This window comes from Melanaphis sacchari, unplaced genomic scaffold, assembly GCF_002803265.2.
Source record: "Melanaphis sacchari strain LSU unplaced genomic scaffold, SCAv2.0 Contig134_pilon_pilon, whole genome shotgun sequence".
NCBI lineage: Eukaryota > Metazoa > Arthropoda > Insecta > Hemiptera > Aphididae > Melanaphis > Melanaphis sacchari.
Window position 1 is genome coordinate 386,983 of NW_020270560.1, and position 17,761 is coordinate 404,743.

At 25.7% G+C, this 17,761-nt stretch overlaps 2 protein-coding genes across 3 annotated transcripts; one reads left to right on the plus strand and one right to left on the minus strand.

The window, feature by feature from the left end:
• Nucleotides 1–3,162: 3,162 nt before the first annotated feature.
• Nucleotides 3,163–3,630, minus strand: LOC112591422. Its single transcript, XM_025335238.1, has 3 exons — nt 3,596–3,630; nt 3,315–3,516; nt 3,163–3,255 (listed from the first exon to the last, which is right to left on the minus strand). Exons 1-3 carry the CDS (start codon nt 3,628–3,630, stop codon nt 3,163–3,165), a joined length of 330 nt encoding a protein of 109 aa, XP_025191023.1.
• An 8,021-nt stretch (nt 3,631–11,651) lies between these two features.
• On the plus strand, nt 11,652–17,384 carry LOC112591442 (facilitated trehalose transporter Tret1-like). 2 transcript variants are annotated; one of them, XM_025335261.1, is made up of 5 exons: nt 11,652–11,785; nt 11,897–12,032; nt 13,970–14,155; nt 15,378–16,199; nt 17,064–17,384. In XM_025335261.1, the coding sequence occupies exons 2-5, from the start codon at nt 11,912–11,914 to the stop codon at nt 17,303–17,305; spliced, it is 1,371 nt and encodes a 456-aa protein (XP_025191046.1). In that variant the 5' UTR covers nt 11,652–11,785; nt 11,897–11,911; the 3' UTR covers nt 17,306–17,384. The 2 variants fall into 2 exon arrangements, with proteins under 2 accessions (XP_025191046.1, XP_025191045.1); XM_025335260.1 differs by having other exon boundaries at nt 11,652–11,781.
• Nucleotides 17,385–17,761: the final 377 nt, after the last annotated feature.

The following is a 17,761-nucleotide window of genomic DNA, read 5'->3' on the forward strand; positions in this document are numbered from 1 at the left end:
TACTCAAAATAAAAAATAATAAAATGAAAACACACACTATTGTAAAATCAATACATTTATCTCTCTGCTCAAAATCTACAGTTAGAATTTATTACGTTAATATTAGAAAAATACTAAGCACTGGTTAAAGAAATAATTAATAGCTCCGAAAATATAATTTTTATCAAACTATTTTTTTTTACATAATATCAGTTATCATTTAGTTCTCAATTAACGCACACATATTTTTGTAATAGTTTTTCCCACTTATTTTTTATTTATTATATTGTACAAATACATTCGTAATTTGTATTTATTTATTAAAGTATAAAAATTTGAATTAAATTATTTAAGTAAACTGTCATTCACTGCAGTGTAAATACAATTTTGTGTAACTCATGCAATGAGGACATCTTCGATAATGATTCTAAAATGTAAAATGTACTTAGATACCATGTATACTACTTTGACTAAAAAACCTTTCGTAAAATGTCCGAAATCACCAAAGAAAAATAGCCTTGTAGTAAATTAAAGTTTAATGATAATGCTATATCGTTACCACAAAGTAATATTACAAAAAAACATCTTCTCAACTGTATTAATGAAAATCACATTAATCTAATCAAGTCCGTTATCTTCATGAGTGATCATTTCGAAAACTTGAGAAACAACAGCAGCAAATATTATTTTCTATGAAGATAATAAGAGAAAAAAAGCAAGTTTAAAAAAAATAAAATTTGAAACTTTACAATGCAATCTTGTTTTTATCTAACCGTGTAAATACTCTGGAACAAAAAGCATTTAATAATTGTTTTTAATTATGTATAAATATAACTAAAGTAATAGTAAAAAAACTAAGAGTTAAGCCAGCTGCCATTAAAGCATTTCGTGTTATATCAAACCAAGGAAACTTGTAGTTAAATTAAGCATACACTAAAGCAATATCAATATCATTGTCAGTTCAAAAAAACAAATCTCGTTTGTAAAAGTCCAAACTACAAAAATCATTCAGTAAATGTCCAAAATTTAGACATTTATCGATATTCGTACTTTTATTGCAATATATATAATATATATATATATATATATATATATTATATGAATTATTTTATTTTATTTAAACTTTAAATTTAGTTATAAATACATAAGTTATTTTTAGGAAATTAGACTAATGTACAAAATTACCTTTTGTGTTTTATGCAAAAGAAATTGTATTTACCTATAAAAATAATTAAATAAATGTGATAAACTGGAAATATTATAATAGATTTAACACAATAAAATTCTATAGTAATTTGCAACAAATAGGATTTAAAAATATGTATATGTTACCGGAAAAGATGATAATTTAGGAATTATCATCATTCCCTATTCATTGTTTTAATATTTTGTAGTTGTATCTACGTTTCCGTATTAGGTTAGGCAATGTTATAAATTAACACGGTTGATTGAACAGACTCTAGATAATCTCAACTCAGTTTTGTGTTATTGATTTCTCAATATTTTTTTTTATTGTTCATAATAATAGATTGTTATATATCAAACTCTGTATATCGTATCGTTTCGTAAGTCGTAACAGTCTATGAAAACATTGAAAACAGTGGTAGAGACAGTTCAGTGTTTAAAAAAAGTGTTTATTTAATATATTCAAAAATAGATTTTAAATTTAAACGAAATACAATTAAAATTTGTCAACACAATTTCAATCATAATGAATATTGTGAACGAATTAAAAAGATAAAGCAATCCAAAATAACGCTATCCACAACCGAAAAATAAAATATAGAAAAGATTATAGAAACATACTTACATACGTATATCTAAGTATGACATAATTTTTATCAATCAGCTGCCTTTAACAGTATTTCTGGATCACAAAGTTTTAAGAGATGCAAATGTAAAACACAATGTAAAACTAATAGATGTGCTCGTCGTGTCTCTACAAAAATTATGTAACTCTAAATTGCATTATAATTTACCCTGCTGTAATAAATAATACAAATAACTATTAATTTATTAATATTTCACTTTTCAACTAAAAAAATTATCAAGTTGAAAAATTGAATATTAAAAAAATATCCTACTGTAAATTGTGATTAACACTTCTGGCACAAAAAAATAAAAAATAATACACACATTATAAAATATAATATAAAAATATTCATTGAGCCACTTCAAATCTAATATAATTTGAAGATAATTTTTCTGTTAGCATTGGTATGGGTAAATTAGTGATGGGAAGATAAACTTTAAAAATATGTAATAATAATACAATACAGAGTGAGGACCATAGTATTGTTCTATAATACCATTTATGTATATTATGTTTTATGTTTTTTCCAAAAAATGACTTGCAAATTTAAAACCCGTACCAACCAAAACGTAAAAAAAAAAAAAAAATATATTAATTTTGAAGAAGAATCGTTATTACTTAAAATCTTTAAAAAAACCAAAAAGAAGAAGAATATGACCCAGTCAAATTATTTTTAATGTCCCTCTTGCCCCAAATGAAATCTATCGGTGAAGACAAAAAATCAATATTCTACGTTAAACTAATAAATACCATACAAAGAGTAAACAATCTTTTTCAAGATACAACAATACATCGTCAATTTTACCAAAGTAACTCAAATTTACAATTATTTTCGGAACCTACAATGTATCCTATTACCTAATAATCCGGTATACAATCTTTTAATCAGTCATCGCATTCAAACGGTTTTAATTACACCAATATTTAAAGTTATTAGAACCTATATTTTTTTTAAATAATAAATAATATTTATTATTATTATAATTATTTTTAATTAATAATGTTTGTATTATATTATTTTACTTATTATATTTTAGACAATTCTAATTTACCTTTATTTGTATTCTAAAATATCAGTAGATACTATTATTTTTATTTCATAATTAACATACTTATTTCATATAACTACATAATTAAATATACTTAGTAGCTTTGTTTAATAATAATTAATTATTAATAGTTTTGCTCTTTTGTACATCACAATTCAATGGGATTTACCCCCCCCCCCTCCATAGTATTTTAGGACATAACAAAAGTCTATTTTTAAATATTTTTTTTGTATGCAGCTTAGAATTTTTTCTACAGACCCCTCTCCCCAACAAAAATTATGTTTATGCACTACTTAAAATATTTATGTAAGTTTAAGTATTTTACATTAATGCCACTGATAATCTTTCCTCAGGTGGTATAGAATTGCGTAAAATTGTATTTTCTTTTTGCAATCTATACTTAATACGTGATAACTAAGATTTTAAATAATAATTTTAATACACATTCATATGATGATAATCATTTCACATACCAGTTCATCAAATGATGAAATTGACATACGGTAGTATTTTTTGAACTCATTTGAATAAGATCTTAATGACATAAACGTTAAATGGAATTGGTCTTCACGTGGCCTTTTCATGTTAAGAGTATGGACCCAAAAACGTTTATTTGTTTGTTTCTTTTGTTTTTTCTTATATAATATATAGACAAGGCACACCGTCTGAGCACAACTCAAAAAAAACCATTTTTTAATGATAAATTATGTTTAAACACTTCAAAATAATAAAAAAAAAAAATTTTGAAACGTACGAAAGATAACAAGACCATGTATAATGACAAACCATGAGGTAATGATGATTTAACGCAAATTTTAACCGCTTAAAATGTTATAGTGTGTAAACTTTTTGTTCTAGCATATAAAATTGGAGGCGATTTAAAATCACGTCTGCGCGCGAACTTTTCACCTAATGTGTAAGGGCCTTTAATATTGTTGCAATATTTAGCATCATTACCTTCTTTTTTTAAGAACTTTTTAGGAACTAACGTCAATTACTAGTCATTTATGATAATTCCTTGTGCTAAATCAGGTATTGTCCTTTTTAACTAGCATTGTCGACAATAACTGATTATCATCTTCTCCGGTAACATATATATATTGGAATTAAATTTGTTGGTGATAATAAACACATAGAATGGAGCACCTTGTACAATGGTTTTTTTTTCTGAGAGAAATAAAAGCTCTTTGTACGATGACTAATATGATTGCGTTATAAAAGTTAAGTGGCGATACACGTATATTTAAATATTTGAATAAGCAACTTAAGCTTCGTTAAAGTAAAAGATGTTTACAGTGAGCTTAATTCCATTATTAAAATCATATTTACAAATATAAATAAATTTAACACAGTAGACAATTCACAATCAGTTAATTATTTCCAAATAATTAAGTATGAACAATATAATATGTAGAATATTATATAGTTCTATACAGGAATACGTAAACCTAAATATTCATTACCTGCGACGTCTATATTTCGTAAAATAATATTTATATTTTTATTTTATAACTTGAATAATTAATAAAAAGTTATATTATTAGCTTAAATTTAGTGATGTATAATATATACTATTTACATAATATTATATTTTATCAAAGTGTTGAATAATGATAATTTATAAAATATAACTATTTGTTTCATTAAAATATATATCTATTATATTCGATGTGTATTATTTGCACTATATCGAAGGATTTATTTCTTATTGACAACTCGTTAAAGTGTTTACATTATTTAATAGTATCTTACCTAATCTATAAAACGAATTGTAGTTTATATGATATTGGTAAAATTATGATTAAATAAAACACAACTTATAAACGTATTATCTTTTATAGTTTCAAAAGCAATTCTCTGAAACTTCACCAAAAATATATAATTTGCTCAAGTTCACATTATTTTTTATTATTATTTTTTTTTTTTTTTTTTTTTAAATAAGAAACGCGTTCATGATATGTTTTTAAAAAATTTTTTGAATAAAACATGAATAATTGTTAAAAATAAAGTCTTCTTTTTATTGTATGTAATAACATATTATAATACTCTATCAATTATCTTATAACTAAAATTAGTTATAGAATAAAAAATAAATAATGTATGGGGTATCAAATGTATTAAAACTAAAACTAAATTAAAACATACAAATATAGTTAAAACCATTTCTAATAGGTAAATAAGTTATAGTTTTAAATGTACTTCTGTTATAATGTCAAATAATATATTATATTTAATACCAACTCAAAAATAAAGTTATATTATTTACATTAGGAATAGTCATCAAACATATTAAACTCTAAAGCACTCCAAACTTCGAGAAATTCATACGATTCGTTGGAAATTAACACTTCAACCCAAACATTTTAAATAGTTCGTGTAAAATCAAATTTAATAGGTGCCTAGATTATAATAATCTGTTATAAAATCATTGTTTATACTATTGTAAATAAAATACGATTTTTATTTTTTGTATATACATTAAGTTGCATAGTTACCAAGAACATAATAATTAATAAAATAAGTAAGAGTTAAAACCTAGTATAGGTATTTTGATTTATTTGGGTAAAAATAATTTTAATAACTATTATCCATTCAAAATTAAGTTTAAAACTAGTTTAACTTTTAACAGATACTCAGCAGTATATAATATACTATCTATAATTGCACGTAAATTCTTTAAAAAAATAATATACTAATTTTATCGGTCATATATCATACATAATATAGTATAAACGGTTTTAGTTTATGACTACTACTGAAAAAATATAAAAGATAATTTTAATTGTTACAGTAAATATTTTGTGAAACAATATTCAAGAAATTATCAAATTATCCTTTTAGATTTCTGTCTATTTTAAATTTTAAATGTTTTAATTAAGTAGAACATTACTCTAGTTAATTAAGTTTATGCAAACATCAAACAGCTAAATAGATAATTTTAATACTTAATATTAATTTTTAAAGAAGTCATATGTATTAATGCATTTACTATCAAATTATTTGGTATTTAATCTTTAATAAAAACACAAGATTTATAAAAAAAAAAATAATAATATGTAATAAAACAACTTTATTACGTGCTTGATATTGAGCTACTGTTATAGTTATACATGACTTTTATTCATTGAATATTATATAATAATATCGTACAATTAGTTATGAATTAAGAACAGGTGTGCAGTAAATTAAATCACACTCAATTGGTAATTGTGTTTTGAGACGCCTAGTACTTAATCGAGTAACAATAACGAATTGAGTTGGAAGACCGTGCAATGTAAACAAATACTACTTTATTTATAATAAATTACAGTTGAATGGTTAATAATTATTTTGTAGGCTAGGTATACAGTATATTTTAATGATCAGAGTTCATCGCACTAGAATGAACATTTTGCTAATTTCAGGTTACAACGGGTCTTATCAGATTTCAATATTTAATAATAATCAATAATAATTGTAATATTTTTTTTTTTTTTTTTAAATTCTTTTTAAGCGTTATTTATTATTCAATATTTATTTCAACAATATTAATATCATATAACAAAATCATACTAATATTTTAAAAATTGCATTTTTTATACAAATATTATAAATATAAAAGTAACTTTGTGACAGATTCTTTAGCTTACTCACTCAGAAGTCTCTGTTTTCTGTCAATATGATCCTTACCCGTTATCATCGTGTTCATTTACCGACAGTAAAAATGAGTTAATGTGTAATATTTATGTTGAAATTAAAATAAATATAAATATAAAAAAATCAACTTGAATTAATAAAAGTTGATAATATAAAGACAATATTTTGTATAAAATTGTATTACTCGTGACTGAAATGAATAAGCATTATTAATTTAACTTGGAAGCATTTTTCCATAAAATTTTATAATTAACCTCAATATTTCTAATTTCGTAAATAATTAGATTTTCAGCATATTTATGATAGTTAAATTAATTACGTGCGAGTAAAAAAAATGCAAGTATAAGCATTGTTAATATGTTGAGGTTAGGTTATATAGCGTATGGTTTTACTAACCTACCAAGAAATATTAGTTACAAGTTACAATACAAATTACAAAGGTTAAATTATGAAATATTTGAATAATCTTAAGTTAGACATTTTTGTGTTATTTCTTGTGATAGTCAACATATCTTGTGTTGGAAATATCGAAAATTCCCGGGAATAATCCAGGAAAGACATATTATTTCCAGCTTAAATACTAAAAATTGTACAAATTTATTATAAACAACCTTATACTATCGTTATTGAAATACCATACATAGTGGTCAGCACTTTAAAATAAACAACTTTACAGTAAAAACTAACTCAATATTAAATAAACCTAAATTAGTTACTGACAAAATAATCATTTAACAGTAAATGATAACAACATTTACGTGAGAACGAGAAAACAATGAACGTTGATATTTGTCAAAAACATTTTTGTCACCTAACCAAACATTTTTAAAATAGACTTTGTCATTGAATCAAGTATCAAATTGATTAATCAATTTATCATTTATCAAAATAATATTGTTTTTCTACTAGCAATGTACAATAAAAGAAAATACATTAACATAAATTATTAAAATTTGATTGCGGGACAATATTCTCTCCTGAAATAATTTCAGGACAATGAGGCACACTAAACATTTTTAGAATTCCAACCACGCCGGGTCGTATGGTTATCCTAACTTAACAGTCAGCTCCTACTGCATATTTGCTTATAACTCTATGGGTATATCGACATACAGTTATACATTTTATCTTGAGTTACGTATATTTTACAATATGGTCCCTAGTGTACATACTACCCAATACCTAGTTTTCAAAGTTTGATGTTGTATATCTTTATAGAGCTTTTATTATGTCTCAGAAATATGACCTAATAATACTTTTTACGATAAGTGAATCCTATTTTCGTGATACTAAGGTATTTTCTTATTTTAACAATGAAATTTCGATTATTTAAAATACTAAATAAATAAAAAATAAATACTTTATTGTATACATTTTATTATATGAATAAAACAATTGTTAAATTAAATTTATAATTCACTTGAACAGGTACTTATATGGACACATGTCCAAATTACAATTTAATGTTTTCTCTTTATATTTGTGTATTAAATGGTTTTACTTAAAAAATGTACTGAAAATTTCAAATTGAATTAAATTATATCATTATTTAGCCTTATGTTGTAGAAAGTATTAGTTTTTGCATTTTTTTTATATTTACACTCGATAGGTTAGGTTCTGAGAATTATCCATTTCTAAATTTGTCAATTAAATTTTATAGTAAATATGTATAATTTGATGAAAGATCCATAGAATTTGAATTGAAATATTTGCTTAGCTATTAGATACTTAATATAAATGCAATAATTGTGCATTACATGTCTAAAAATAAATTCAGTATATTATTAATTAAGTTCATTTAATTAAGTATTTATTCATGTACATTTTATAAAATAAATAAAGAAAAAATATTTCTACAATAGAGTATTTGTTTATTTTTTCTTATAAAAATAAATTTTTACTTTACTGGTAAGTTGGTAATTTCTGGCAGTTGAAAATTTCTACAAAAAATTTTTCATAAGTCCTATTATTTATTAAAAGGTAAACTATCTAAATAAATTTATACAATAGTTAGGTAATATATTATTTTGTTTATTTCCTGCAGACATGTAGAACCTATTATTAAATCAATGTAAAGAATTAAATACAAAAATCACTACTTGAACCTCTGAACTTTTGACCCCAGTATTTGAAATCTTCTGAAAACTTCTCGCTACAAATAATTCGTAATTAAATATCTGCAACTACGTAAAAAATAGTGACCTAGCAACGTGACATACTAACGTCACTTATTATGGATTTAAAACCAATAAACCTAGGCTTCTTACTTTAGGTTGGGCATCTATTAAATTATCACTTTTTTTAATTATAGTTTTTACTTCAAGTAAAATAATTGAAAATCAAAGTTAAGTTATATTCTCATCTAAAAAAAATATTATGAGTATGCAAAAACAATTGTTGAACATATATGATAACGGACTCGAATAATTATAAATCAATACATTCAAAAAAGATTATGAGTGGAGTATCATTCATTTAATGCGATTTATCTTTAATATGTTAAGTTTATTTCGTGTATAATTTGATATAATTTTTTAAGTACATATTAATGATATGAGTCAATAATTTTTTTCTTATAAGATAGAATTAATATAAAAAATGACAATCTAATATTGGTAAATTATATAGATAAAGTTATATTTTATACGAAATTAGAAAGGCATAAATAACACTGATCATAATTCATGAAACATACTAATTAAGTAGTGTCGTGTCACCCTATTCACCCTTATCGAGTGGCACGCGTTAAACCTATAAACGACTTACTCTCGTACACTCTACAGAGCTAATGACTCTTTTCAAAATCAATTGAATTGAATCTGTTATCTTTAATTAGGTAGGTACGATGGTATCCATTTTAGTCTTTTTCTTCTAAAGCAGAGTAACGCATAATCACAGCGTAATTCAGTACAAGTATACTTCCTCATTGACTCAAAATACATAAATTCCCGTATCTTTTAGTTTAGAAGTCAAAAACGTCAAACTATTACAATAAAATTCATCTCAACTTTTGGTCGGAAACGCTTTTATTATTGGTTAAAAAAAACTTAAAACAAAAACTTGGCTCGTTTACAGCCGTCTCCCATGAACAACCGTCATATCTACGCTCTTGCCGATTTTCATGACAACAGCGGGACGATGTTTAATAATAAAAATATATAGTGTAGCCTCAAGTATATTTTAGTATGGCTGATTTTATTTATTTATTTATTAAAATATATATTACTAAATTACTACCTCTAGGTATATAATAAAATAAAATTGACGATTTTGAAACCAATTTAGTTAATACAGTCGGACTTAGTTAGCTTAAAGTCGAAGGAACCGATAAAAAAGTTTAAGTTGTCCAAAAACTCAAAAATAAAATTTCAAAAAACGTATCTTATTGAAAATAGTAACTTATAACCAGTACCTATTTATACTTTTGCATTTATTATAATGTATTATTCACTTATACATTTAGTATAATATTAAGAATGTATAAAAAAAGTTATTTAATAAAAGTATTTATTTTTGTTTAGAGAATTTTGCCGTCGATCGCAGCATTTGCAGTGAATCGTTCAGTTTTATTTAAACCTTCAAAAATTTCATAACTGACCTCTGGTTTGTTTTCAATTAATCACCTCAATTTGTTATAATGTATCTGTGCTTGTGCAATCGTAGAAATTAGGAGGGGGTTCAATACAAATAGTAAATGGTACATACATAGAGGAAACATCGTTATTTTGTAATTTTATAAATGAAATTAAACCTTTGAATTATTCACGAAAATATTTGGATTGAACAAAATTTTTTGCTATGTTAAAATAGAAATTTCTAGGAACCGGGAACCGAGTATCAACAATTTTGTGTTAACCACGTTCGACTGTATTATATATTATCAAGACGCTTTTTTCAAACGTTACATTTATGTTTCATAAATGTATTTCTTGATTAACAACTAATACGTTAGGTCGTGTCTACCTAATTTTTGTGCGTAGGCTTAAATACGCATAATATCATATGTCAAGGCTTAAAATGGGTATCTATAATTAAACTATGAAATTCACTAAAAAAGAATTAATAGGTTGTTGTCTGTTTGCACAATATAAGTTATAGACCCAAATAATTATTTAAATATCATCACAAAAAAATAATTATTTAAATTTGATTAAATTGAATATGTACTAAAACCTCCATAAATTGAAATAATCAGTATGGTTGTAGAAGACATTGGCTTGCTATAATATTCATGAAGAGTTAATTCAATCTTCGAGTAGGTATTAAATCTCTATTCTCTATCAACTACATACATTATATATACTATTTATATTTCTTACAATAAACAAAAGTTTGTAGCTATATGATAAGAATAAATATTATTTTAAATACTGTTGTAATAATATTGCGGCTGAGATTTCGATATAATTTGCATAATATACGTTCTATGTATTTTTATATATCAGAATAAGACGTTTGTATTGTGTATTTTTAACGATTTTAAATCTTAAGGTTATTACCCTATTTACTAGGATTTTAGGGCACTTATCGCTAAAGTGTGGTTTTTTTTTTTTTTAATGTAATATTTTTGATTACTTTAACCATTGTTTTTATATAGATTAAATATACGTCATACTACATAGATAGTCTGGCATGTTATATTATGTACCTTTAGGTATTCAAGTGGAAAACATTTGTGCTTTAGTTTATTGAAACACGTAAAAAAAAACAAAAGCTACATCATAAATTATGTATTTATGCTTATAATATAGTGTGATATGCAAATGGACAATAATAATTTTATCATTGCTAATAAATATTTACCTAAAGCTTTTGATGTCGGTGGCCGTACTTTTTAAATTTGTAATAATGCAGATAATGAACCTCGACGAGGTGCTTAATATTATACTTAATATAAATAATCCACGCGATACATTAAAATGTTTTATATTATATTTCCATAGTATTATTTATCTTATTTTACTAGAAATAGAGAAAATTGATTAATTTTATCAATATTGTTTTACATTCAACACCCTGTATCATAGATTATTTACTTATCTACATTGTTTTCAATGTATGGGCTTAGGTCGGTATATGAAGTGGCCATATGTGATACCCAATCTAATTTATATAAAAGTATATAATAATTTAATAATCAACAATTTATTCTCATAATTATATTGTATTCCAAGTATAAGGTTGATTCCTTTTCGAGATACCTACGTTAACATAAATTAGCTTTAAACACATATTAATTATTACTCAATTTTTTTGTTTTTTAGAAAAATGAAACAAGGACAACTAAAATGTCATCTAAAACTTGTGGGTATTAAAAAAATTTAATAAATTAATCACTATACTTTTTAAGACTTCTGTTTTTATATTGAAATAATTGATTGTTTTTTTTTTTTTTTTACTTTATTTGTGGTACATTTAGTTTTTCTGTTCCACTATGATATGCTTCACTCAATTTCTCATTGGCTGTTCATATTCGTTTTCATCTACACTCATGGCAGAACTTCGAGAACCTTCGTCAACAATACATTTAACTATCGAAGAGGAATCTTGGATAAGTATGAAGATTATCGGACATTTATTATATTATTAAAATACCTATTATACATGTTATAATTTTTAAATTAAAGAAAGACAATGTTAGATATTTGAGTAGAAGTAAATTAAAAATGTATTCAAATACTTTTCTTAGTTTCGAATACTATATTTTGTTATCTGCTATCATTTTGAAATTATGTAGTATCTATATAAATTTGTTATCTAATACACACTCCAGATAGTTCTAAGTTGTAATTTAGTGAATTTATTTGAATATAATTAAAAACACATGGTATATAACATAAATATACAATTGACTCTCAAAAATCTGACATTAAATCGTGTACTTAGATATATTCCAAAATAACTTTAGACCCACAAATTAACTAAAATTAAATATAATTATCTTAATATATCCTTGTCCTGAATACTGAATAAATATAATTATTAATTACATATTTCATTAAATTTTGTCTCTAAATCTTGTGTTATTTATGAATCATATTATGTTTAAATTTTTCGCAGAGTAATGAATACTTCTATTATATAATAATGAGTATGTTTTTTTTTTTTTTTTGTAAAAATGTACTAATCTATAGATTATTTTATTTTGTTGGTGTTTTATGGGGTTAAACTGAAAATTTTCCTACGCTTTTCAATATAATCAAGTAAAACTAAAAAACCAATCACTGAAAAATATTTTTTGATAAAACTGATGTTTTTTAATTTGTTGAGTAATTCAATAACAAACAACAGTAAAATATACTTTGATTTTTCAAAAAATATTTATCATATCACATATGACTTTAAAAATATATTTGATATATTATAGACATTTTATAATCATTGATTTTTTTTTTATATCACTGCACATGTTACTAAATATTTTATTTTATTCTTAAATACTTATTGCCAAAGTATTTGAAATGCTCTTTTAACATAATCCAACCTTCAATTAAACACTAATATATATATTTAAAAAAAAAATAAAGAACACACAATTTATAACCAATACATTCATCGATTCACTCAGAATCTAATATTTGAGCCAATAATCATATAATTTCAAATTTGAATTCTAAATACTTCAGAAACTGAAAAAAAACGCAATAAACCAAGCAAATCATTAAAAAAAAAAAATGTAATCACATGTATACAATAAACTCTCATAGTTAAAACTACTCTGAAGTATCTTTCAAAGTACTGTCTATGTACTTATAATATCTAATAATACGAGTATATTACAATATTACATATTATGATATTATCGTTATTGGTTTATCTTTGGAACATGTTATATTTCTTATTTATGTTACTATCTAAATTTATGTAAATAACATTATTCTTTTTTAGCAAAAATAAAATGAAAATGAAAATTCGTATTTATTGAACGTGGTGATTTCAAATTTTATAATAATATTTTAATATTATTATATAGGTAGGTATCGTGAATAAAAATAAAAATTACTATTAAAATAAAGCAGTAGGTATTGTGTTTATATACTAATGAGCTATCTCAATTTAATTTATTCAACACTCATTTTTAAATAAATACTTAATTATATCGTAAATATCATCTTGTTTTTAAAGTATTTTTTTAAATATGATATACAAATAACTATTATCTCATTAAAATAATTTAAAAAATAAAAATAAAAAACTTTTTCTTATTCTTGACTTAACTTGTTTTTAAATCGTATTATAGTGAATTTTACTTTAGTGTATGTTATTCAAATTTTATATAACTTACATATAAAATGATTTGTTTAATTACTTTAAGAAAATTTACATTTAACGAAACTAATTTATTAATAGTATAATTAATTATAGTTATGTTTTGTTGGAATTCATATTAAATAATATGTATAATGTACATCATACTATGGTTTATATTATTTATACATTTATTAACTATAACTTTTGATTTGTAACATAAAATATTTATGATATGTTTCAGCAAGCATTACAGTACTTATATGTCCAATTGGTTTACTCATAATTGGAATATTGACTGATAAATTTGGTAGAAGAAAAACTATTCAAATTGTCTATATACCAATGGCTTTAAGTTGGCTAATAATTACATTCGCTAACTCTTACACATCACTATTAATTGGAAAAATTATACTTGGAATTCCATTTGGTGAGTTTCGCATGCTATTTCTAAAATGTATGAATTAGTTTTAAAATAATTAAGTTATTACGAAACAATATGATAACAAATGTCTAATATTATGAAACATGCGCATTCTGCAATACTTAGCTATATGTTTTTTAATGTTTTTATCTCTTTATTCATACACACGCAAAAGTGAAATATTTTTCATTATTATTCAATTAATTTTATTAAAAATTTAATATTTCTACAATTTTACAATCATATAGTTATAATTTGTGCTATTTATTTTTATGATACATTTAATTGGATAATATCTTATTTATAAGTTGTCTGGTTGGTTTTTATGATCTTTTAAAAATATATTTTGAGTTGGTTGTGGTTCTGATAGAAGTTTGGAGATTTATTCATCAATTTTAGGGTGAAAAAGTCTTTGGATTTATTAAGTTTGTCATGGAAATTTTTAAATTGATTTATTGATGCATTAATGCGTGTTTGTACGTAATGAGAAATTATATTTGAACGGAAACACGGAACATTAAAATTAAAACTTGTGAAAAAAAACCTATTGAACACATTCTAGTATGCATTTTTCAGTAGCTGTCCAGGGGTTCCTTATAATCTACCAATCTTTTATTATTGGTTATTATTTATTTTGGATATTTTAATGTTTTGATGATGTGGTATTAGGTATAATTTATCTCTTGCTTGTCTTGTACTGCAATGTTTATTGTATGTATAGTATAAACTGTTATATTAAAATATAATATAATATATTTTGTTATACGTGAGTACCAAAATTAAAAATCAAAATAATTTTTCACATTTTTTTTTTTATTCATTCGTATATTAAATTTAGTTTTAATATTTACTCTCAGACTCTGAAGCATGTCTTAAGAATATTGAATACAATGGTGTTTTTCTAAGCTCGTGGTTCTAAATGATAGATGACAGTAAAAATCTGGGTAATGACGCGTCATGTCCTAAGAACTTTTCCACCTGAAAACCACCCGAGTAGACGAGACGCTCAGGATCAGATGACGGGACTCGTATTCCCAACAAGTTATTGCTTATAAGAAGTACGAGGTATAACTCGCCCAGTTCGTCTTGACACTTGGCAAAATGAACTGGACGGGTTACGTCAACTTATAAATGCAAACATTTAATGTTCATTTACGTTTGTTGTATTTAATCGAAACGAAATATGAATAACCAACCCCCACCTAACTCGAACAATTTCGCTCAACAGGCGTGAGTACATGTATGTTTCTGTACATTTCCGAAATAACTCCGGCCAACCTGAGATCGCTGTACATAACGCTGGTCACCATGACCGTAGGCGTGGGCATGATGGCAGAAAGCATAATGGCCATGTTCTTCCACTGGCAAACCATATCCGGTGTGATGTTCGTGTTGAGCGTGGCCAATTTCCTCACGCTGTTCATGGTACCGGAACCGCCGATGTGGCTCAGGTCCAAGGGCCGTTTGACCGAGGCGGACAAGGTGGACAGGTGGCTGGACTTGGGCCACGTGTCGCCGCGCGTGACGGCCACCGCGGCCGCGACGGTGGACGCCGATGTGCCGCCCGCCGCGACGGTGGACAACGGCAAGAAAACGGCCGCCGCTCCGTCGTCGCCGTACTGGTCGCTGTTCTTGCGGCGCAACGTGTGGATGCCGACGGCCATCACGCTGATGTTCTTCATTTGCCAACAGGGCAGCGGCGTGTACGTGCTGCTGTTCTACTCGATGGACGTGCTCCGGGACTGCAAGGTGCCGTGGGACGCCAACACCGTTTCGCTGTTCCTGTCCATAGCCCGGTTGATGGGCGGCGTGGGCTTCGCGACGATGCACCGCGTCGCCCGCCGGAAGCTCGTCGTGGTTTCCGGCGGATGTATGGCCGTGTCGCTGCTCATCGTCGTCGCCTACATGAGTGCGTTCACCGGCGTCCAGAACCCGCCTTTCCCGATGACGCTCATCATCGCGTTCATTATGTTCATGTTCTTCGCCCTGCTGGCCATCCTGCCGATGCCTTGGATACTGTGCGGCGAAGTATTCCCGATGGAAGTAAAAGGTATGATAAGTCGTGATTAAACTGGGTACCCGCGTACGTACGTATATTATAACAGTTGCTGTGGTTTTCGATTCGTTCGATAGACAATACTAGTTAATCCTGTACGGCGTTTCCCGTATCGAATTGATTAATGTCAGCGGATTAACTCCTTCTTAAACTCCGTGGGCTATAAATGATTGTGTTAAATGCACACGTAATATGTGCACTTTACGTTTATACAATAGATATGCTTATAAGGGAAATGTCCGATATACTCCTTACTTATCGACGCTCAGACTAACCCATAGAACCTAAACACTTGAAAGTTGTATGGTATATTTAATATATATATATATCTAATATTGTGTTGAGGTGGTGTAAGAAAATATTTTATAAATTCGCAATTTAAAGACAGGCTCACGCGAGAATAACATATTCCTACAAATGAAGGAATATTTAAAATAACATTCATATTTTGATCAACAATGAAAAAAATAAAAAAAAATGAACATTTATATAATATATAGAAACCAAACCTTATCAAGTTATTTTTGAATTTACATTATATGAATTCCAAAAATTATTCAAAGGTTAAAAATGTCTATAATGAGATGTATGGTGTACCTTATTCGTAACACTTCGATGCGCTTTTCTATTTAATGTGCACCCTTAAATGGATTGTATAACAATAATAATATTATAATTTATATAATGATAAATTATGCAGGCGTACCTATTGTAAAATAATCTTAATATGCATTATCTTTTATATTGTACCCATATTTTATATTAAACATAACATATTATTATGTCCAAGATTAATCTGTTTAATTTATAATAGTTCAAGACGAAATTTTTATAATATGTAATCATATTTTTTTTCAGGTGTTATGAATGGACTTGTACAGACATGTGGATATGTTATGTGGTTTATAATTTGCAAAATATATCCATCGATGGTCTCACATTTTGGAGTGGAAATCGTTTGGTCGATATTTGCTTTCTTTTGTATATTAAATATGCTATTTGCCATATTTATAATGCCCGAAACTAAAGGGAAATCGCTAGATGAAGTCTTGTTATATTTTGAACCAAAGAAGCAAATTGAGAAAACCAACATTCCGTAATAATACGTTAACGTATATACTTAAAAAAAACCGATCATATATGTTACATTATTTATGGTCGTGTTTAAACATCGATACATTTATAAGTCTTTTATTTATTTAAAGTTATTATTAGTCCTACTAATATATTATTGCGTTGATAAAATATTTTCAAATTGCTTAGTCTTAAATCAATATCCGTGACATATGGTTATTCAAATCTTTATAGTAAATAATTTATTGTAATATAATATGAAACTGTTCATGTACACATTATGATATAAGATTATCATTTATCTTTATAACTCCATTTGTTTTATTACATAAGCTTACCTACGTGATATATAATTCGTATGTATTTTTACTTTTTATCAATAACTATTATACTTGTTCAAGAAATGATTTGTTTGTTAATTTAACGAACACAAGTTTATATAATATTCAGCTTTCGAAGTATTACTTAATTTCCTCTTTATC

Coding starts and splice junctions, on each gene's coding strand:
- LOC112591422 (XM_025335238.1), bottom strand. CDS start 3,630: ATGGTTTGTCATTATACATGGTCTTGTTATCTTTC. Junction 3,517..3,595: donor ACATGGTCTTGTTATCTTTC/GTACGTTTCAAA, acceptor GTTTTTTTTGAG/TTGTGCTCAGACGGTGTGCC. Junction 3,256..3,314: donor TTTCATCATTTGATGAACTG/GTATGTGAAATG, acceptor TTAAAATCTTAG/TTATCACGTATTAAGTATAG.
- LOC112591442 (XM_025335260.1), top strand. CDS start 11,746: ATGAAACAAGGACAACTAAAATGTCATCTAAAACTT. Junction 12,033..13,969: donor CGAAGAGGAATCTTGGATAA/GTATGAAGATTA, acceptor GATATGTTTCAG/CAAGCATTACAGTACTTATA. Junction 16,200..17,063: donor ATTCCCGATGGAAGTAAAAG/GTATGATAAGTC, acceptor ATTTTTTTTCAG/GTGTTATGAATGGACTTGTA.